The 22467-nt window shown below is 48.3% G+C and overlaps 1 protein-coding gene across 1 annotated transcript in view; it reads right to left on the bottom strand.

Moving 5' to 3' along the window:
- The window catches only part of ARID3A (AT-rich interaction domain 3A), a 66020-nt gene that overhangs the window by 18582 nt on the left and 24971 nt on the right, over positions 1–22467 (bottom strand). Inside the window, exon 4 of the mRNA XM_060275315.2 lies at positions 1938–2010. Within this exon, the coding sequence (XP_060131298.2) occupies positions 1938–2010 (73 nt within the window). The remainder of the gene's footprint in view (positions 1–1937; positions 2011–22467) is intronic.

Raw genomic sequence — 22467 nt, 5'->3', positions numbered from 1 at the left:
GGCAATCTTGCAGGTTTTGCTTTTTTACTCGGAGTGGACAGTTGCGAGATAAACGATTCACCTTATTAATTAATTTTAAGGACACGTGAAGGATGCCGTCTCTAGATCACGGACCCAACCTGCTTGCTCCTTAATTACTGTCTTTACTCGAACATAATGCACAACTTTTGGGGGCCAAATGACACTGCAAAAATTAGAGTGGGCATTAGATTTGACGGTGCATTTATGGGTGCCAGCAAACACTTTGGGGGGGGGGCGGGTTTCAAGGTTTTTGAAAACAGAGGTGCGCATTAGATTTCATGGAGCATTAGATTCACAGAAATATTGTATTATTCTTTTGTAGCTGAGTTCTCTGGCTGGTTTCAAAGGGTTGTTTTTCAATCCCAAAAAAAGAGGTTGTTGTTGTTATTTATTAATCTTGTACACTACCCTATACTGCCAAATAAACAAGAAGTATACAAATCGCAACATAAAAAACATGTTGCGAATCTATGTTGTGATTTGCCCTGAGATTTTTTTAAAAAACCCTAAATATACAGGCAAGAACAACCCAATAATCCCACCCTGGGTTCGTTTCTATTTCCTCGACAAGAAGGGGGTGGGGAATCTTTTAGATGGATCAAACCCGTTTTATTACCCACGCGTTTGTTTGCTTTATCGTTTCTAACGCCGCTTGAATTGCGACGCAGTTTATCCGAAAGAACGAAGCAATAAAATGATGGCAGGAGGCGGGTGGTGGTGGTTAAGGGCCGCATTCTCCCATAACCAAGCCTTCCGTGGGCCAAAGGTGGGCGGGGCCAGGGGCCAAACTGGGTGTGGCAACCTATGGTTCTCCCACTTAAACTACCGAACTTCATTACCGAATTCTCACACACGGTCATGGGAACTGTGGTTTGGTGAGGGCAACACCTTGGCTTTTCTGCTCTCTACGTCTCAGGTGGCCTCAGTGGCCCGGAGTGACTTCCATCATCTTCGGCTGGTGGCCCAACTACGCCCCTATCTGGACAGGGATGGCCTAACTCCTGTTGTCTATGCTCTGGTAACATCCAGATTAGATTACTGCAATGCCTTATACGTAGGGCTGCCTCTGAAGACGGTTCGGGAAACTTCAGCCTATGCAGCGGCCAGGTTGCTCACCGGAGCAAGACAGTTTGAGCACATTGCACCGATCCTGGCCCGACTGCACTGGCCACCGATTTGTTTCCAGGCCCAATTCAAAGTGCTCGTTTTGACCTACAAAGCCTTAAACAGCTCAGGACCGCAATACCTCAAGGACCGCGTCTTTCCATATGAACCTAACCGGACTCTGAGATCATCTTCTGAGGCCCTCCTTCGTGTGCCTCCTCCTCAAGAGGTCCGGAGGGTGGCAACACGAGAACGGGGCCTTCTCTGCAGTGGCTCCCCATCTGTGGAATGCTCTCCCCAGGGAAGTTCGCCTGGCGCCTTCATTACACACCTCTAGGCGCCAGGCAAAAACGTTCCTTTTTAACCAGGCCTTTGGTTGATCTTATTGACATCCAACACTCTTTTAGAATGTAGTTCTTTTGGGGGGGGGGGTAATTGGCTTACTGCTTTTGATTTGATTTTATATGTTGTGCTTGTTTTACATAGACCTAGTTACAGGATCTCTGCAAAATATTGTATAAGGGTGTCAATGTGATGTGTAAATGAAAAACTGGGGGGGAAATGCATAAATGATTTTTTTAATTGCCTTTTTTAGGGGGGTGGAGGAGGAAGAGGAGAGGAGAATGATGCAACGGAAGTATTTTTCTGCAAATTGGCATGCCCCACGCTGTGTGTATGTGTGTGACCTTAGCAAGCACAGAGAAAGATTACCCAAAGCTGGCTTTGCAATTGCAACCGTAGCAGAAGATTTGCCGGACAGGCAGGCAGGCAGGCAGGGAGGGGTAGGGGGGTGGAGGGTAGCGTCTTCTCACCTCGCTTCTGCATGAAGCTGAAGAGGTCGTCCAGAAATTCCTTCCTTTTGGGGTCTCCGTCGAGTTCATACAGCTGCAGAGCGACATAAAAGACCAGGGGACACGTTATTCGGGGAGCATTTTCGATGGGAAGACGCGAAAACGCCACCCTAACGCCCAGCGCCAAGACCCAGAAATCAAGTTCTCTCGCTTTCAGTATTTTCAGTGTATGCCATCAAATGCCAACAGTGCCCTTCAGCTCTCTCTATTGGACAAACAGGCCAAACCCTACGCCAAAGGATAAATGGACATAAATCTGACATCAGGAATCACAAGACAGAGAAACCAGTAGGAGAACACTTCAGTCTCCCAGGACATTCTATACAAGATCTCAAAGTAGCTGTCTTATTAGAAAAGAATTTCAGAAATAGACTGGAAAGAGAAGTTGCTGAATTGCAACTCATTACCAAGCTTAAAACCATGGAGAGACCTGGTCTGAATAGAGACATAGGATTCTTATCTCATTATACATGATCAAGCTATTTCTAGCCATCTCACCCCTTGCTTTTTCCTGTAAGATCAATTAACAGTTGTCAACAGGTTTACCTCACCTATCAGTCAATTACCCATTCCCACCACCCTTCTGGGTAACACCCCTCCCCACCCTCTGACTATTCATAAGGGTCTGGTGACTTCTGTTTCAGTCTATCTGAAGAAGTGTGCATGCACACGAAAGCTCATACCTATGACAAACTTCGTTGGTCTCTAAGGTGCAAGTGGAAGGAATTTTTTTTATTTTGTTTCGACTACGGCAGACCAACACGGCTACCTACCTGTAACTAGTATTTTTAAGGTTCGCAATCAGGTTTCCAGCAAAGCAATATGTTTACAACCAAATTTCCAATTCATTTCTTTTACAATGAACTGAAAACACTTATTACTGCAATTCCAATAAATCAGGGAAAATACCCATTTCTGCATAAATGTTGTTAGTCGAGTTGCTTGGATTCATCATGGTCCAAAACTTACTTTCTTTTTTTTTGGTAAAGATTTTTTATTTCATTCTATAATGTCTATAAACCCAGATAGAACGTTTGTGCCAACAGGTGTAAATTAAAACATTGAAAGCAAAACTACGAAACAGGCACACAGAATAAGTACATTTACTTGCGGACAGTTAAAAATAGCAAAGTCCACATGAAGAATTTTGGCGATTATCTGATTATAGTCCAGATCTTTTTGACCCATTCAAAAGGGGGGGGGGAGAGCTCCCCGCTTACCAAAAATATTATTTGCAACTATTATTTCAACTGCATTAATCAAACTGATTTCCAGCCGCCTAATTGCCTTTTATGTTACCTATAGAGAAATATACAGTGGTACCTCTACTTACGAATAACTCTACTTACGAATGTTTCTACTTACAAATGGAGCTCCATCCGCCATCTTGGATGCGGTTTAGATAGGATTTTTTCTACTTACGAATTTTTTCTCCCAATGCATTCCTATGGGATTCGACTTACAATTTTTTTCGACTTACAAATGTGTGTTCGGAACACATTAAATTCGTAAGTAGAGGTACCACTGTATTGGGTTTGATTGGGATGTGTATTCCTAACATTTCTGAGATTATTTCGGAATGGCAAACAATTGCATTTGGGGGACCGTTCCAGAAAATATGGAATATAATTGCTCTAGATCTCCAGCGGTTATTTCTACCTAGCCTGAATATTGAATTTAACTTACATTGGAAGTTTTAAATGTCTTTTCGATAACCAAGTCTTTCAGAAGGTACTTAAAAGGGGATTTGAGGGGCACAGCCTCAGAGACACAAATTGCCACGGCGCCATTTTCTATACACAGAAGCAAGGAGAGACTTTTAAACGTCAGAGAAGGCCAGACACCTTCTGATAGCCTGCACACATTCTCCTTCCATTAATTCACCCCCAATTAATTAACTTCCCGAGAGATCCTAACCGCCGTTCAGCTCAGTCCCCCTTTGGCAATAATAATAATAATAATAATAATATTTCTACCCTGCCCATCTACCTGGGCTTCCCCAGCCACTCTGGGCGGCTTCCAACAAAAGATTAAAAATACGTTAAAACATCGAAAACTCCTCTTTGTGACACCCCCCCCCAAAAAAAATCACCTCTAGATAAATTTATTTATTTCCCTGCAAATTTAAGACCCTATCTGGAAAAAGCAGGGATGAAGGATGGAGCATGACATCCCGGACCATTTCTGCCAAAACTTTAATCCTCCGCTGGAGGGGGATGGAAGAATCCATTTCGCAAGTTTCGTCAGTAACAGTGATTATTAGGCAATTATTGGGCAAGAGATTTGGAGTTTCAAAGTAGCTGGTTTTGATGACTAAACAGAAGTAAATTAAACACGCTGAGTTAGGTTGTTCTCTAGGACAATGGACGCTGAATGTGGCCCCCTAGTCCCTTCCAACTGGCCCTCCAGGAGTCTCCCCCAAACCACACCCACTCCCCAAAGCCACGCCCCTCCCCGGTCCTGATTGGAGCATTTGCGTCCCTCTTGGATCCTGCCTCTCGCTTACCTGGGTGTAAGGTTGAGAGGGGCTGGTTGTGGACTTAGAAACTCAATTCAAGCCCACTGCCCCGCCCACTTTCACCTCTGACCCTGCCCACCTGGCACGCGGCCCCCAGAAGGGCAATGCGGCCCTCGGTGCCTGCAAAATGCTCCCCCCATTCCTCTTCCAAGAGGGCTTCTGTGGGAAAATCCGGATGCAAACCAGCCTCATTTGCGCAGGAACGTTTCCCAATTCAATTTTTTTTTAATTCCTCCGGGGGGAAACCACATTGCCACCAGAAACCAAGATTTTACCACCCCTAAAGCAAGCAACTCCTTCATGGATCACTGCCTTGTCGTGGCGAAGGGGCTTGAATAACTCAGAGAAGCTATGAGCTGTGCCATGTAGGGCCACCCAAGATGGACAGGTCATAGTGGAGAGTTTTGACCAAACGTGATCCACCTGGAGAAGGAACTGGCAAGCCACTCCAGTATCCCTGCCAAGAAAACTCCATGGACAAAGACCTTTTAATGAGGATGAAAGAGGAGAGCGCAAAATATGGTCTGAAGCTCAACATCAAAAAAACCAAGATCATGGCCACTGGTCCCATCACCTCCTGGCAAATAGAAGGGGAAGAAATGGAGGCAGTGAGAGATTTTACTTTCTTGGGCTCCATGATCACTGCAGATGGTGACAGCAGTCACGAAATTAAAAGACGCCTGCTTCTTGGGAGAAAAGCAATGACAAACCTAGGCAGCATCTTAAAAAGCAGAGACATCACCTTGCCTACAAAGGTCCATATGGTTCAAGCTATGGTTTTCCCAGTAGTGATGTATGGAAGTGAGAGCTGGACCATAAAGAAATCTGATCGCTGAAGAATTGATGCTTTTGAATTATGGTGCTGGAGGAGACTCTTAAGCAGGGGTAGGCAACCTAAGGCCCGTGGGCCGGATGAGGCCCAATCACCTTCTCAATTCGGCCCACGGACGGTCCGGGAATCAGCTTGCTTTTAAATGAGTAGAATGTGTCCTTTTATTTAAAATGCATCTCTGGGTTATTTGTGAGGCATAGGAATTCGTTCATTTCAAACCCCCCCCCCCAAAAAAATAGTCTGGTCCGCCACATGGTCTGAGGGACGGTGGACCGGCCCATGGCTGAAAAAGGTTGCTGACCCCTGCTATTGAGAATCCGATGGACTGCAAGAAGATCAAACCTCTCCATTCTGAAGGAAATCAGCCCTGAGTGCTCACTGGAAGGACAGATCGTGAAGCTGAGGCTCCAATACTTTGGCCACCTCATGTGAAGAGAAGACTCCCTGGAAAAGACCCTGATGTTGGGAAAGATGGAGGGCACATGGAGAAGGGGACGGCAGAGGACGAGATGACTGGACAGTGTTCTCGAAGCTACCAACATGAGTTTGACCAAACTGCGGGAGGCAGTGGAAGACAGGAGGGCCTGGCGTGCTCTGGTCCATGGGGTCACGAAGAGTCGGACATGACTAAACAACTCAACAACAACAAAGCAAGCAAGCAAAACGAATTACCCGCTCAGAAAACTCAGGGCACAATCAGAAAAGCACCCTCGACCCCAAAGACTGGTCAAGGGGAGGTGGCGAATTGCAAATTTCCCCTGGAAAGAGACTTGCCAAGTTTGTTTCAGCCTCTACGGTTAGGCAGGAATATGTGCTCTTTAAAGCCAGAGGCGGCCCAGCTGGAAGGCAGAGGGTGTGGGGGACCCGGGGATGGCTGGAAACTTTTGTTTTTCAAAACCGAACGCGCTGCCAAGCCCAGCCCTGTAGCTAATGAGAGGCTCCGCGGGCAGAGCAAACTGTGGGGTCAGCAACTTTGCAAAAATGCACACAACGTCCGGGGCCCCCGTGTCGTCCTGCTCCGGGCGAGAGGTGCGCCGTCAAAGAGGGACAGTCAAAAAGCACGGGCAAATTAGCAAGCCGTTGCTCAATTTCACGTGTTTGAACTGAAGAACGTCCCTGCAGCTGAATCAGGACAGAGTAAGACCCGCCTAACCCAGGATCTGGTCCTCACAGTAAACCACTAGATCTCCCAGAGTGAATCCCACACTGGGATCCGAGTAAAACAGCAACTCTCCACACCTGCAACCTCCAGTACAGTGGTACCTTGGTTCTCAGGCTCGATATGTTCCGGAAGTCCGTTCCAAAACCAAAGCGTTCCTAAACCGAGGCGCGCTTTCCCGTGGAAAGTCAGGAAAAACGGATTAATCCGTTCCAGACTTTTAATAACAACCCCTAAAACAGCAGTTGAACATGAATTTCACTCTATAACAAGACCATTGATCCATAAAATGAAAGCAATAAACAATGTACTGCAGTCACAATGTACTGCTGATCGCCGAAGAATTGATGCTTTTGAATTATGGTGCTGGAGGAGACTCTTGAGAGTCCCATGGACTGCAAGAAGATCAAACCTATCCATTCTTAAGGAAATCAGCCCTGAGTGCTCCCTGGAAGGACGGATCGTGAAGCTGAGGCTCCAATACTTTGGCCACCTCATGAGAAGAGAAGAATCCTTGGAAAAGACCCTGATGTTGGGAAACATTGAGGGCACTAGGAGAAGGGGACGTCAGAGGACAAGATGGTTGGACAGTGTTCTCGAAGCTACGAACATGAGTTTGACCAAACTGCGGGAGGCAGTGCAAGACAGGAGTGCCTGGCGTGCTATGGTCCATGGGGTCACGAAGAGTCGGACACGACTAAACGACTAAACAACAACACTGCAGTCACACAATCAATCCGTCAGTAGCTGGACTGGGTTCCACACAGTCCCCCCCCCCCCAAAAAAGAGAGCCAGAACAATGCAAAATAAACAGCAAAAACAGACAGACCTCAGCGCAATAATAATAATAATAATAATAATAATAATAATTTATTCTTTGTACCCCGCCCATCTGGCCGGGTTTCCGTAGCGAGGGAACCGCCAAAAGGCCCTCGGCGCTGGACCTCAGTGTCCGGGCAGAACGATGGGGGTGGAACACTTAAAACGGAAGTATGGCACTCAAAACGGAAGCGTGACACTCAAAACGGAGCATGTTTGGCTTCCGAAAAAAGTTCGCAAACCGGAACACTTACTTCCGGGTTTGCAGTGTTTGGGTTCCAAGTTGTTTGAGTAACAAGGCATTTGAGAACCAAGGTACCACTGTAAGTAGCATTCAGAGGAATTTACGGCCTCCGGCAGGGGACCCAGGGGGAGCCAACGCCGCTGTGGCTGATAACCTTGTCTTTCCTCGACAGATTTCTCCAATCCTATTTTAAGGTTATCCTTCCTTGGGATACAACCTCAACAGGGTCTCGCTCCCCCCACTGGACACCTGGATATTAAGGGGGGGAAGTGAGAAAAACACAGTTCCATTTCCAGCCGCGACTAAAGATACATCTCCCCTATATACATTGAAACTGCAATTCCATCGGACGCCAATAACGGGAGACGCCAACTGTTATTTCACATTCCTGCATTGCAGGAATAATTCCTTAATTGAAGGGGGCTGGACTAGATGACCCCCGGGGTCCCTTCCAACTCTACGATTATGAGAACAAAGAAAAGCAATACTTCGCTTAAAAGGCCATCGATGGTTTCATCACCCAAAGGCTGCAGAAAGGAACGTTTCCGCCCGGCACCTACAGATACGAAATGAAGGCGAGATTCCCTGGGGAGAGCATGCCACAAACAGGGAGCCACTGCAGAAAAGGCCCCGTTCTCGTGTTTCCGCCCTCTGGACCTCTCGTGGAGGAAGCACGCAAGGAAAGGCCTCGCTTCATATGGAAAGAGGCGGTCCTTGAGGTATTGCGGTCCTGAGCAGTTTAAGGCTTTATAGGTCCAAACCAGCACTTTTGAATTGGGCCCGAAAACTAACCGGCAGCCTGTTCGGTCCAGCCAGGATCGGTGCAATAGGCTCAAAACGTCTTGCCCCGGCGAGTATCATGGCCGCTGAAATCAGCACCGGATGAAACCCTTGCTAGCAGTTGCTGGGGGTGGGGGGAAGAGAATCCTGTGCGCCAAATGGGCCTTCACACACACACACACACACACACACACACACACACACACACACACACACCAAGAGAAGTGGAGAGATTAAAGCAGACGCGGCACACAAATGTAATTTAATAATAATAATAATAGGTAAAGGGACCCCTGACCATTAGGTCCAGTCGCGGACGATTCTGCGGTTGCGGCGCTCATCTTGCGTTATTGGCCGAGGGTGCCGGCGTACAGCTTCCAGGTCATGTGGACAGCATGACAAAGCCGCTTCTGGCGAACCAGAGCAGCGCACAGAAACACCGTTTACGTTCCCGCTGGAGTGGTACCTATTTTTCTACTTGCACTTTGACGTGCTTTCGAACTGCTAGGTGGGCAGGAGCAGGGACAGAGCAACGGGAGCTCACCCCATCGTGGGGATTCGAACTACCGACTTTCTGATCGGCAAGCCCTAGGCTCTGTGGTTTAACCCACAGCGCCACCCGCATCAATAAATAAAATAATAATAATAATAATATTTATCGCCTGCCCATCTGGCTGGGTTTCCCCAGCCACTCTAGGCAGCTCCCAACAGAATATCAATATATTATTATTATTATTTATTTATTATTATTATTATTATTATTAAAGCAATAAAATATAAACAATTTTAAGCTCTCCGCCTCGCCCGCTTCTAACCTGTGCCAATCTCAACCAGCCCGCCTACAACCGCGCAGGGCTGAAACCGTGCAAGCAAAACTGTGTACAATGCAACAGTACAGAACATCCGTGCAGGAGACGTTCTGCGAATCCCTCCAACGCAGCGTGATTCTGGCTCCCCGCCGACCAAATCGCAATGCCTGCAACCTCCAGTGTGTGACGGCAACACGCCTCTCCCCTTGGCACGCTGCCTCTCCCCTCGCTGGGCTCCCCGGTGGGCGGAAGCTGGGTGCCCCCCTCCCCGTGTTCCCAGCTATTAATAGGCAGCTGTCAGCAAGAATGTTTCTCTCTGGCACCAGTTGCTGACCTCCTGGCCGGTCCTCCCCGAAACACGCCCGCATCACGCCAGCCGGAAGCTGAAACGCCCCACGCGGAGTTTCCAAGCCCCCAGCAATTCCCCCGGCCCTGCCTGAGTTGGCTACATGCAGCAACGGCGCAGCAACGCATTTGAACGGCCAAAGAGTTTGAAAGCTAAAAGCAGTCGTCATTCCCAAACTTGGCAGCCCAGGAGGAAGCGCCCCGCTCGATTCCCCGATGGCGGCGTCAGGGAAAAACTGGAGATCTTAAAGAGAGTTGCTGCTGCCAGCCAGTGTAGACATCACTGAGCTAGGCAGGGCAATGGGCGGGCTCGGTTTAAGGCAGCTTTCCGACTCTCTTGAGGGAAGGGTCAGCACTCAGAAGCAGAGCACCTCCCCTTTGTATGCAGAAACATAGAACTGTAGTCACAAGGGACCCCGAGAGTCAATGTAGGAATCTTAACTAAGGTAAAGGACCCCTGGATGGTAAAGTCCAGCCAAAGGCGACTATGGGGTTGCGGCGCTCATCTCGCTTTCAGGCCGAGGGAGCCGGCGTTTGTCCGCAGACGGCTTTCCGGGTCATGCGGCCAGCAGGACTAAACCGCTTCTGGCGCATGATGGAAACCAGAGCGCACGGAAACACTGTTTACCTTCCTGCCGCAGCGGTGCCTATTTATTTACTTGCACTTTTGGGCGTGCTTTCAAACCGCTAGGTTGGCAGGAGCAGGGACCAAGCAAAGGGAGCTCACCCCGTCACAGGGATTTGAACCGCCGACCTTCCAATCGGAAAGCCCATGAGGCTCCGTGGTTTAGACCACGGCGTCACCCATGTCCCTCAACTAAAGCATCCACTGACAACTCACTGAGACCCCAGGTTCGAGTCCCGACACCTCCAGGCAGGGCCAGGAACATCCCTTGAAATGTTGGGAAGAGCTGCCGCCCATCGGTGCAGACCAGGGGTTCCCAATTTGGGGGGGACGACGACGACAGCCACCTTGGTGCTATAAATTCACCCCTAGTGCCCCCTTCCCCACCCTACAAATAACATTATTCAGAAAACCGCTGTGCATGACCCCCCCCCTAAGGTAGTAACACAGCAAAATTCAACACAATAACTTTGATATGTGTAATAGGGTGAGAATAGATGCATCTATACAGTGGAACCTCGGTTTATGAACACCTCGGTTTACGAATTTTCGGTTTACGAACGCCACGGAGCCATCTGGAACGGATTAATCCACTTTCCATTACTTTCAATGGGAAAGTTCGCTTCAGTTTATGAACAGACTTCCGGAACCAATTACACTCATGCTGCGGGTTAAGTACGCTTCAGGTTGAGTACTCCATGGACCGTCTGGAACGGATTAATCCACTTTCCATTACTTTCAATGGGAAAGTTCGCTTCAGTTTATGAACGCTTCAGTTTAAGTAATCCGCGGACCGTCTGGAACGGATTAATCCACTTTCCATTACTTTCAATGGGAAAGTTCGCTTCAGTTTATGAAGGCTTCAGTTTATGAACAGACTTCCGGAACCAATTGTGTTCATAAAGCGAGGTACCACTGTATATCAATGTATGGTAACATACCGTAACCATATTTTTCCTCCCCCCCCATCTCACTCCCGCCATCTTTTTATAATAAATGAGTTTCTTCTAATAAGATACTAACTTTTTTAGAAAAATAAAAATCCAGCAACTATTCATTGAGCCGTTTACTCAAAATCCAAACAAAACTGTTCAGTTTCATGGCGCTAACCAAACTGAGCCGGAGGACCTCCCCCCCCCCCGGAAATTCCACTGCCCCTCCAAGGGGGCTGTACACACACCCACTTTGGAAAACACTAGGTTTCAAAGCATGGCAAAGGATAAAAACAGCCTCCCCCCCCCCAAGCACACCTTCGAAACAAAACAGGAAGGGGATTCCGTAAGCAGCGCCTGTTCCGCAACTTCCTGCAAAATCAGTCAACTTTTTAGACCGCAAATGCTCAGGGCGGGGGGCAGAATTGCCCTGGTTCAGGGGGTGCTTCCAGCAGGAGACTGCGGCCCCAACCCCGGAAACGGATTCCTATTTTTTTTACAAAAATGTTAACCCTACACCTAAATACTTAACCTTCTTTTCAATTCTTAGACCTGATATATTTTGCAATTTATTTTTTAGTCTCATCATTCATGCTTTTTACCGGGAGCTTGGTTTTATTTATATATAGACAGACAGACAGATAGAAATTTTAATTAAATTTTCTGTTTTACAATTTGGAATATTCATTTATAGAATCATAGAGTTGGAAGAGACCACAAGGGCCATCTAGTCCAACACCATCAAAGCCTTCCTGACATATGGCCGCTTAAAGACCTCCAAAGAAGGAGACTCCACCACACTCCTTGGCAGCAAATTCCACTGCCGAACAGCTCTTACTGTCAGGAAGTTCTTCCTAATGTTGAGGTGGAATCTTCTTTCTTGTAGTTTGAATCCATTGCTCCGTGTCCGCTTCTCTGGAGCAGCAGAAAACAACCTTTCTCCCTCCTCTATATGACATCCTTTTATATATTGAACATGGCTATCATATCACCCCTTAACCTTCTCTTCTCCAGGCTAAACATACCCAGCTCCCTAAGCCGTTCCTCATAAGGCATCGTTTCCACATCCTTAAAAGACCAACGCCTTCCCTTCTTCTCTTTCCATAGCTCATTTTGCATATCACAAATCCCCGCCTATTTTACATAAACTAAACCGTTCGGTATTCCATCATTACACCCATCAAAACTTATTTACGCCAGAATAAACGTTTCCGGATTTTTCTCGCAGAAAAACCCTAACCCTGTCCTATTTTTCCTGCTTCCCACTTTCTTATTTTATGCTTAACGTTCCTCAGAGCTAGCTGGTGTTCTCCCACCCCACCCCATCACAAGGGGGTTGGTCTAGATGACCCCCCCAGGCCGCTTGTGGCTCGACAAAGCTTCGCAAGCAGCGTGGGGTCGAAAAACTGAATAAACCGCCGCCTCCTGGGAGCAGCCACCACCGAGAAGGCCCTGTCTCGCGTCCCCAGCGAATGAGCCTTTGAGTGGGGCAAGACTGAGAGGAGGGCGTCCCCCCAAGACCTCAGAGCCTGGGCAGGTTCAAATTATTATTATGTCCCATACCCAGGGGTCTCCCCAGTGGAGAATACAGACAGCCTGGTCCTAAACTGTTTTGCCTCTCAGCCCTACCTACCTGTCGTAGCGATTAAATGAGCAGGCTGCTTGTTATTCGCAACAAACTAACATCACTTTATCTCACCCTTACGTCATCGTGAATAATGGCAAATCTCAAGGAATTAGCCGGAAAATAAATAAGCAAGGCTGGAATTGAAGCCACGCGAAAGAGAGCAAGGTCCGAGTTGCGGGTTTTCAAATTCTCCCGCATCCCAAAAAATGCACGCTATGAAATATCAGTTCAGACGTCTGCATCTGCCAGACAGGCGTGCGAGTTTTGAGGAAGACGTGCGAATGATCACCGGGTTTGGGGGCGCATCAGCGTCCTGGACCTCTGAATGGGGCGGGGAGACTATTTAATTGGAGGGGAGAGTTGGAGATGTGATGGCAAAGTTTCCTTTAAAAGGTTTCTTTGAACTTTGGGCAGGGAGCACGCGCATTTAAAGACGGAAAGTTTGTTCGGGCATGCGTGCACAATTTCAGGCTTGCCGTATTTCAAAAAGTGAAAAAACCAGCGACACCCCGAAAGTTGCTGTTGAGCTTTTCTTAGGAAACCCCCAAAATTGTTGACTTTTTTTTTTACTAGGTAGTCCTCATGGTTTTCAAATTTCAAGGCAGGCAGATTGGAAGGAAGAGTTGTGCAAGAGTTTATTTGTTTTCGTTCTTTCGTTCTTTCTTTCTTTCTTTCTTTCTATCCTTCCTCCTTTTCAGATCTCACAGAATTTCGAATTATTGCTTTTTTTTTTTTAAGTGCTTTATTGGTTGAAAACTTCATAAGGGAAACGCAGAATAGCTATTCTAGGCAAAATGAGAAATAATAACAGTTATTCATTCTTTAACTAATGCTTGTTTTGTGCATCCATTTGTGATTACTTTTGTCAAGACCGCAGATCTCCCCCTTGCATTCCCGATTTGAATTCCTTAAATACGCGCTTAAACTTCACTTTCTCCGTATTATTTTACTTACTATAAATTTTGTTTCAAACAATTGTCCTGTTTGCACACCGAAGCTCCGTCTAGACCTGCCAACGGGTCGATCTTTTGACAATCGTCTTTTACACAAACTCTGTAAAATATCCCACTCTCTGGAAAACTGCTTATCCGTGGTGTCTCTTAACCTTGCTGATAATCTCGCCAGTTCGGCGTATTCTCTTATTTTTATTATTTTTGCCAGTCTGATTTAGCTGGAATTATCACTTTTGAGAAAGGAGGCGGGCAGAGGCTCGATGCCTCCTGCAGCGAAACGCCGGTACAACCGCCGGACTTTCATCGCCGAGAACACGACAGATCGGGAGGGTCGAGGTGGAAAAAAGAAGGTAACAGAAATTGAGGAAACGAAAGCAACTATTTGCATGCCAGGCGATCTTGGGAGCCCGTTAAATGAGTCGCCACAGAAACAAGCAGGTGCGCCCGGGGATGCACCAGAATCATTAAAAATAAAACTACCCGGCCAGACGACGTTTCGTACATGCAAAGAGATGCTGCTTCTCTTTCTTTAAAGGGGGGTGGGGGTGGGACTTCTAAAAGGGGAAGCCGAGAAGGTTTCCTCTCTGTTAACATATGTTTGCAACCCAGAGAGGCTTGACTAATACAATGGGGGGGGGTTGGTGTGGGGCTGCCCCTTGGAGGCTGTTTGGAAAGCTGTCTCCGTTATGACAGCCGTCCTGCCTGCGAGAGGAGAGGAGAATGTCTCCGTTTAGAAGAGGCGTTCCCTCTTAAGAGTGGGGTAGGATGTCGTGGGGACCCCGGTTCCCATCAATTCCCCGCCAGCTCATGGGCGATGGGATATGAAGTCAAGCAAAATCCAGAGATAAACTTCTTATTAAAAAGTAGAAATGGTTTATTCAATATTTACAGATCAGTTGCCGAGACCACGTAACACCGGTCCTGAAAGACCTACATTGGCTCCCAGGACGTTTCCGGGCACAATTTAAAGGGTTGGTGCTGACCTTGAAAGCCCTAAACGGCCCAGTAATAATAATAATTTATTATTTATACCCCGCCCATCTGGCCGGGTTCCCCCAGCCACTCTGGGCGGCTTCCAACAAAATATTAAAATACAGAAATCCATCAGACATTAAAAGCTTCCCTGAACAGGGCTGCCTTGAGATGCCTTCTAAAGGTCTGGTAGTTGTTGTTCTCTTTGACATCTGGTGGGAGGGCATTCCACAGAGCAGGCGCCACCACCGAGAAGGCCCTCCACCTGATTCCCTGTAACCACACTTCTCACAGGGAGGGAACCGCCAGAAGGCCCTCGGAGCTGGACCTCAGTGTCCGGGCAGAACGATGGGGGAGGAGACGCTCCTTCAGGTATACTGGACCGAGGCAGTTTAGGGCTTTAAAGGTCAGCACCAACACTTTGAATTGTGCTCGGAAACATCCTGGGATACCTGAATACCTGTATACCTGAAGGAGTGACTCCACCCCCATCGTCCACCCCGGACACAGAGGTCCAGCTCAGAGGACCTTCTGGCGCTTCCCTCACTGCTCCACGCCAGCTCGGCAGATTACTTGGCGGCCAAGTGGCTGTTTGGGGTTGCTTTGGACAAGATATAGAGTCTTTTTCCGCATCTTACTCAATGAGGACTAGAAGCACCGAAAAGGATCTGAAAAAGGTGGTGCGGGAGGAAGAGGAGGAGGAGCCCAAAGCCATGGGCTCCTGGCAGAGGTCTACAATCACACCTACATTCTTGAGCGGTGAGCCAAGAACTGCAATCAGCTCTCCCCAATCCCGAGTGCGAGAGAAATGGCTATCCCGCTCGGCTGTAAACGGGAACGGCCGGACTGCTGCAGGCTTCCCAGAAATGTGAGGAATGCCGGAGGAATTCGTTAAATATATGTGTGTGTGTGTGTGTGTGTGTGTGTGCCTGGAGTCTCTCCCACGAAATCCAGCTTCCCCCTCCTCTAAAAAGAACCCCCTCCCCAGCTGTCGGAAGCGAAAAGCTAGGCTGGGTGGTTCGCAACAACCAGAAGTGGAAGAAGCTCCAGCTGCAAAGGCAGTGCACCTTACATTACTAGATAGATGCCTACGGACCGTCCTGGCTCGATTCCTTCCCAAAAGCAACTGGCTGAAAAGAGGGCATGCAGCAGAGTGCAGAATCATAGGAAGCAGAGTCATAGAATCGTAGAGTTGGAAGAGACCACAAGGGCCATCCAGTCCAACCCCCTGCCAAGCAGGAAACACCATCACAGCATTCTTGACATATGCCTGTCAAGCCTCTGCTTAAAGACCTCCAAAGAAGGAGACTCCACCACACTCCTTGGCAGCAAATTCCACTGCCGAACAGCTCTTACTGTCAGGAAGTTCTTCCTAATGTTTAGGTGGAATCTTCTTTCTTGTAGTGTGAATCCATTGCTCCGTGTCCGCTTCTCTGGAGCAGCAGAAAACAACCTTTCTCCCTCCTCTATATGACATCCTTTTATATATTTGAACATGGCTAACGTATCACCCCTTAACCTTCTCTTCTCCAGGCTAAACATACCCAGCTCCCTAAGCCGTTCCTCATAAGGCATCGTTTCCAGGCCTTTGACCATTTTGGTTGCCCTCCTCTGGACACGTTCCAGCTTGTCAGTATCCTTCTTGAAGTCAAACCATGAGTCAAACCATGGATGTACAGTGGTACCTTAGTTCTCAGAATTAACCCGTTCCGGAAGTCCGTTCCAAAACCAAGGCGCGCTTTCCCGCAGAAAGTAAGGCAAAACGGATTAGACTTTTAAAACTTTTAAAAACTTTAAAAGACTTTTAAAAACAACCCCTCAAACAGCCATTTAACCTGTATTTTGCTATCCAACGAGACCCATTGATCCATAAAAAAAGAAAGCAATGTACAGTGTACTGCAAGTCACACAATCAATCCGTCAGTAGCGCAATTCAAAGCGTTGGTGCTGACCTTTAAAGCCCTAAACGGCCTCGGTCCAGTATACCTGAAGGAGCGTCTCCTCCCCCATCGTTCTGCCCGGACACTGAGGTCATGTTGCAGGGAACTAGGCAGAGGGCCTTCTCAGTGGTGGCGCCTACCCTGTGGAACGCCCTCCCAGCAGATGTCAAAGAGAAAAACAACTACCAGACTTTTAGAGGACGTCTGAAGGCAGCCCTGTTTAGGGAAGCTTTAAATCTTTAAGAAATTAGTGTATTTTAATATTTCTGTTGGAAGCTGCCCAGAGTGGCTGGGGAAACCCAGCCAGATGGGCGGGGTATAATGTTTGCAAACCGGTAGTTTGTGCAGAGGGAGTTGTGGGTCTGGCCTCGTTCACGGGACCCTCCCTGCCTCCTCTCCAACTGACCCTCCACCCGACGCTAAAGGGGTAATGTAAGCCGCACCGTATCCATGACAGCAGTTGGGCACAGCTGCCGAAATGTCACACGAGGCAGGGAATCCTGGCGGATTCCTCTCCTGCTGTCGCTCTCTCTTGCTCCCCCCCCCCCAGGGACCAAAAAAACAACAACACCCCACCACAGGCAGCTTCCGGCAGGGAGGTGGAGAGGAAGGAATTCCAGAGGCCCGCACGATTAAAAAACACGAAGAAAACGAGCCCCAAACGTGTCAGCCAGGAAGAGCAGCAGAATCGTAAGTTGGGAGGTACCCTCCGAAGATCATCCATTCCAACCCTCTGCAAGGCAGGAATACACAGTTGTTTTTATGCACGGGGATCGAAACCTGCGCCGGAGCAAGATTAAACCGCAAAGAAGCGAAGCTGACAGGACACACACGCCTGTCTCGATTTGTTAACCTTCGGGGGCCAGCCGTGCGACGCAGCGGCTCAAGGCAAGGTCCGCTCGCTCGTTTGAGCCTCACAATGACCCTGCGAGGGAGGTGAGGAGAGAGAGAGAGAGAGAGGAGGAGGAGAAACCTGACCTAAGAACCTCGGTGGATTGTTCGAACTCGGGGCTCCAGCAACCGTAGCCCGGCACTCTAGCCGGTTTCCCGGTCAGAACTGCCGCAGCAAAACCGCGGCCCCAAGCTCTCCCCCATGGGAACTTCAGGAAAAAAGACCCTGTAACTGAAATGTCACTAAACATGTGCAGACTGCACTTCCTGCCCTTGGGGGCTTTCTCAGAGCCTATTCACCCGACAGCCATTGAATGAAACACACTTTTCTTCTCTTGCAAAGGAAAGCAAACTCTAATCTCCCTGCGGATCCGTTGCATGTTATCTGCCCAGGAAGGGGCTGGGATTTTATTTATTTTTTGTGGGTGGGGGTGAGGGGTGGAGAGACAGGCAGGCAAAACAGCCCTACAGCCAAATTTCGGCAAGGAAAGATGGGTTTCTAACCGGTCGAAGTACAAGCAGTTTTCGCATTTCCTCCAAGGCAAAATCTCACCCCTCCAACCCCAACGAGGAATTAAAAGAGGGTTAGACAAATTCGTGGAGGGGAGGGCCATCAATGGCTACTAGCCACGGCTTCACACACACACACACACACACACCAGGGGGAGGCAGCGATGCTTCTGAACACCAGCTGCCAGGAAGCGCAGGAGGGGAGAGCTGCATTCGAATCCTGCTCGGGAGTTTGCATTTGGGCTGGCTACGGCGAGGATGCTCAGCAGGCCACTGGCCTGATCCGGCAGGCTCCTCTTAACGTTCACGTGCAAGCAGGAGGGGGTCTTGGCCTCCCCAAATGCAGCTGGGGGAAGACCCCTTTGCCCAAAATCCGGGTTAGCTGCTGCCGGCCAGAGACGGCCTGACTCCGCGTTGCTAAGGCATCTTTCGCAAGCGTCGGGTCTGCTTCCAAAAGCTGGAAGGGAAGCAGATCTCACACGTCCGGAGTCCTTTTCCAAACAGCTGCTGGCTGTGAGGGGGAGATTATCTGCCCGGCTAATGCAGAGAAAGCCCTAATCAATATTTTAGAAGAAAGTAAATTGACCCTCTTGCGGTCATTACGGGAGGGACGCAATCCATCTCTCATGCAGCTTACATCCGCCGAAATCCATTGGGTCCCTTTTTTCTTCCTCTTCACCCCCCACCCCAATCCCTGGGCGCGCTTCCAGAAGAGGAGGGAATAGACCCAGAATATCTACATATATACAGGTGAAACTTGGAAAATTAGAATATCGCCGAAAAGTGCCTTTATTTCAGTAATGCAACGTATTATTTTTTTATTTTTCTTCTAATTTTTACAAATGCTTTCTTTTGGAAATTCCACAGTAATAAAACAAATAGTTATAATAATAATACAAAAATAAGCATCGCTATTACATTTCATTAATTACATTCCATTTATAATTGACCCGCCTAACGACAAATAATTACAATGACAATAAATAAAGGCTTGGCATATCTTGCTTTGCATGTCATCATGTCATGCATCTATCTTGTATATTGGTTTCACCTTTTAAGTTGCGTTACTGAAATAAATGCACTTTTCGACGATATTCTAATTTTCCAAGTTTCGTGTGTGTGTGTGTGTGTGTGTGTGTGTGTGTGTGTGTGAGAGAGAGAGAGAGAGAGAGAGAGAGAGAGAGAGAGAGAGAGAGAGAGAGAGAGATATGGATGGATGATACAAAACTCTTTGACAGCTTTGTTCCTTTAAAAAAAATCGTTATAAAAAGAGATTTTTATATGCCAAAAGCCAGCTCCAGCCTGGAGAAAAAGAATTGGAGAAAGAAAAGTCCTTTTCCGAAGTTAAAAACAGTGGAACTCCCTCCCAAATATATAGGTTAGGTGTCAAATGGCACCTAGGAATGAACAGAACCAGGGGCAGGGGGGGTTGACTATCAATCCCGGCCACCAATATACATTTCTGTTTAAAAACAAAACAAAACCATGCGCACACAAACACACCGAAAACAGCAAGTATTAATGTTTCATTTGTGCACCATTCTTCTCCTTCAAAAAAGATTTACACGACATTTTGCAAGGCTCAAGGAATCCGGTGGAAGTTAAAAAAAGAAGCGGTTGGTGACGTCACAGACACTAGCCTGTAGGCACCCTCGGTGACGCTGCTTCCCGTTCAAAGCCGGAAAGTGGAATTATCACAAAGACGGCACCTCGAAGATTAAAACAGTGCTGGTATTTCTTCGGAGCGAAGGCAGAGAGCTTTCCCAGTGTCACATCAGCCTTAAAAGGCTGCGTACGTCAAAGAAGGAGCAGACAGAATTATCATCCCTATAATTCCTTCTGCTTTTCCCCCTTTCCTCACTAAAACTAGCTGCTTGCTGGAGTTTTATCACCTGATTTAAGTGGTAGAACCTCAAAAAGCAACTGTCGTCCTCATCAGAGGCAAGAAGGTGGGATTATTATTATTATTATTATTATTATTATTATTATTATTATTATTATTTCGACTTAATTTCTGGTGCAGGCTGGTTGGACAGAGACACGGGAACCCCATTTTGTGATGATATGAAGCCCAAGCAGGAGAAAATGAAGATAGCTGGGAAAAACCAGAGAATGCAGCTGATCTCTTGCACAGCTCATCTGGGCTTCGATTGGTGGAAACCCAGCTGAGAGTCAAGCTGCGGATTTTGTTCCTGCGGAGGGAAGGCTGTGGGGCAAGACTCAGTTCTCCCTATCCCTCAAATGGGCTGGGTTTGCTAAACAGAGAGACCTCGCGGCACCCGTTTGGGCTAGGAGAAAAACGCCTGCATTAAACAAAACAAAACAAAACACAGCGACACCCAGAGCCAGTTACAGAGCACACTGGTCACCACAAGACAGGGCGATGAAGCCTTCCAAGCCTAAACAGAACGCCTCATTTGTCCCAGTCCTTCAACTTCCCCGGGAATCAATCCCAAAACGCAGGGAGGCAGGAGAAGAAAACGCTTTTATTGCCCAGAGGTGCTCAGCCATGCCAACACCGTGGCTTAAATTGCCCCACCATTAAGAGGGCAAATAAAATATTTTGTTGTGTGTGTGTGTGTGTTTGGTTTTTTTGAAAGAGGTCACTGTCAGCCGAGGGATTGCAAAGGTTTGTTGTTCCCGGGGAGGCCATAAAGAGTCTAGACGCTCCCATAAAACAGACAAAAACTAGAAAGGCGAGGAGGCCAGGTGGGCGGAGGAGAAAGGAAGACAGGAACTGCTGTTGGCTCGGAAAATAAATAAGGGACATCAAAAGAGATCAGCAGGGAAAACCGAGACCTAACTTTGTCAGCCTGCTTCTCCCAAAGGCACCCAAAGACTCAAAAAGGGGTTTCAGCTTGCAAGAAAATTAGGAGAGATTCTGCCAAGGCACAACAGTGGCCCGTTCCGGTGCGGAATGTCTCTGGAATACGGGGATGGAGGGAGCTGTGGCCCACCGGAAGTTGTGAAACGTCCTTCGCTGGGCGGCTGGGGCTACTGAAAGATCTGGCAAGGGCACCAGTTCCCCCAGTATCCCTGCTCGAAGAGGAGGCGTTTATTCCCTGCTCTCGGGAGAGAGGGATCTGTTCCCACCTTGGTCGCAACCCCTCCCTAGAGTCCTGTGGGTTCAGGGCGCCACATTTTAAGGAGGGTGCCGGCAAGCTGGAAGGAAGGCATCCAGGGCCACCAAGGGTTGAAGGAGCTGGGAAGGTTTGGCCTGGGACAAGAGGAAACGGAGGCATGGCAGCCGACTTCCAATATCTGACGAGCTCTCCCATGGAAGATGGAAGGGACCCCGAGGGCCGCCTAGCCCAACCTCCCCGGCAAGGAAGGAATCTCAGCTAGAGCATCCAGGACAGACGGCCACCCAAGGAAGGAGAGTCCGCCGCCTCCCGAGGAGGACCGTTCCCAGCTCTTGCTGCCGGAGGTTGAGTCGGAATCTCCTTCCTTGCAACTTGAAGCCACGGGTTCGAGTCCTGCTCTCCGGAGCAGTAGAAAACGAGCTTGCTCCCTCTTCCCTGTGACAGCCCTTCAGATATTGGGAGATGGCTCTATCTCCTCTTCAACCAGCTCCTTCAACCGTTCCTCATCAGGCTTGGTTTCCAGACCCTTTGACCATCTTAGTTGCCCCAAGAATATCCTTGCCGATATCCTTCTTAAATCGTGGTGCCTCTGCCCACCTTCCAGCTTGTCAACATCCTTCTTTAATTGTGGTTCCCAGAACCGGACACAGGATTCCAGGCGTGGTCTGACCCAGGCAGAATAAATTGGGATTATGACTTCCCTTGATCTGGACACTAGACTTCTGTTAATGCAGACCAGAATAGCATTCACCTTTTTTTTGCTGCTGCATCACACTGCGGGCTCATGTCCAGCTTGTGGCCCACTGAGACCCCCTAGATCCTTTCCACATGTCCTGCTATTATGCCGGGTTCCCCCCCCATCCTATATTTGTGCATCTGGTTCTTCACAACCAACCTGGTGCCCCAAGGAGGAACCCCCCCCCCAAGGAGTAGCTGAGCACAAGAGTCCTATTTTCCCCTCCAGAAACAGATTCGGAAGAACTGCGGCCTCCAGAGCGTTTTTTAAGCAGAGGTCGGGCGGCCATCTGTCCCCGGATGTTTCAGCTGAGATTCCTGCATTGCAGTGGGGGGTCAGACTAGATGAGCCTTGGGTTCCCAATGCTACGATTCTATGAATTTGTCCAACCTTTTTTTTCAAAGCCATCCAAGTCGGTGGCCACCGTCGCCTCCTGCGAAAGCGAGTTCTGTAGTCCAACATTCCCTTTTGCCCGTCCTGCCCTGAAATGTCCCGGTGTTCAGTACCCGGGGCCGCGAGTTCGAGTCTCCCCGCACATCTAATTAGTGCAAACCTATGAGGAAGGAGTTCGCTTCCTGGGTGCCCTCTCTCTCTCTTTTTGTTTTGCTTTTTGGCGGTGGGGAGGAGGAGGACGAAGAGTCTCAAAACTGCTGCGTCAGATTCATCGAGCGGCTCCGGTGCCTTGCCAAAACTTGCACAACTCAATAAAGGGAGAA

The sequence above is a fragment of the Zootoca vivipara genome, chromosome 6, assembly GCF_965207765.1.
Source record: "Zootoca vivipara chromosome 6, rZooViv2.hap1.1, whole genome shotgun sequence".
Lineage (NCBI taxonomy): Eukaryota > Metazoa > Chordata > Lepidosauria > Squamata > Lacertidae > Zootoca > Zootoca vivipara.
Note: the sequence above shows the minus strand (reverse complement) of the source record. Positions and strands in the feature narration are given on the sequence as shown.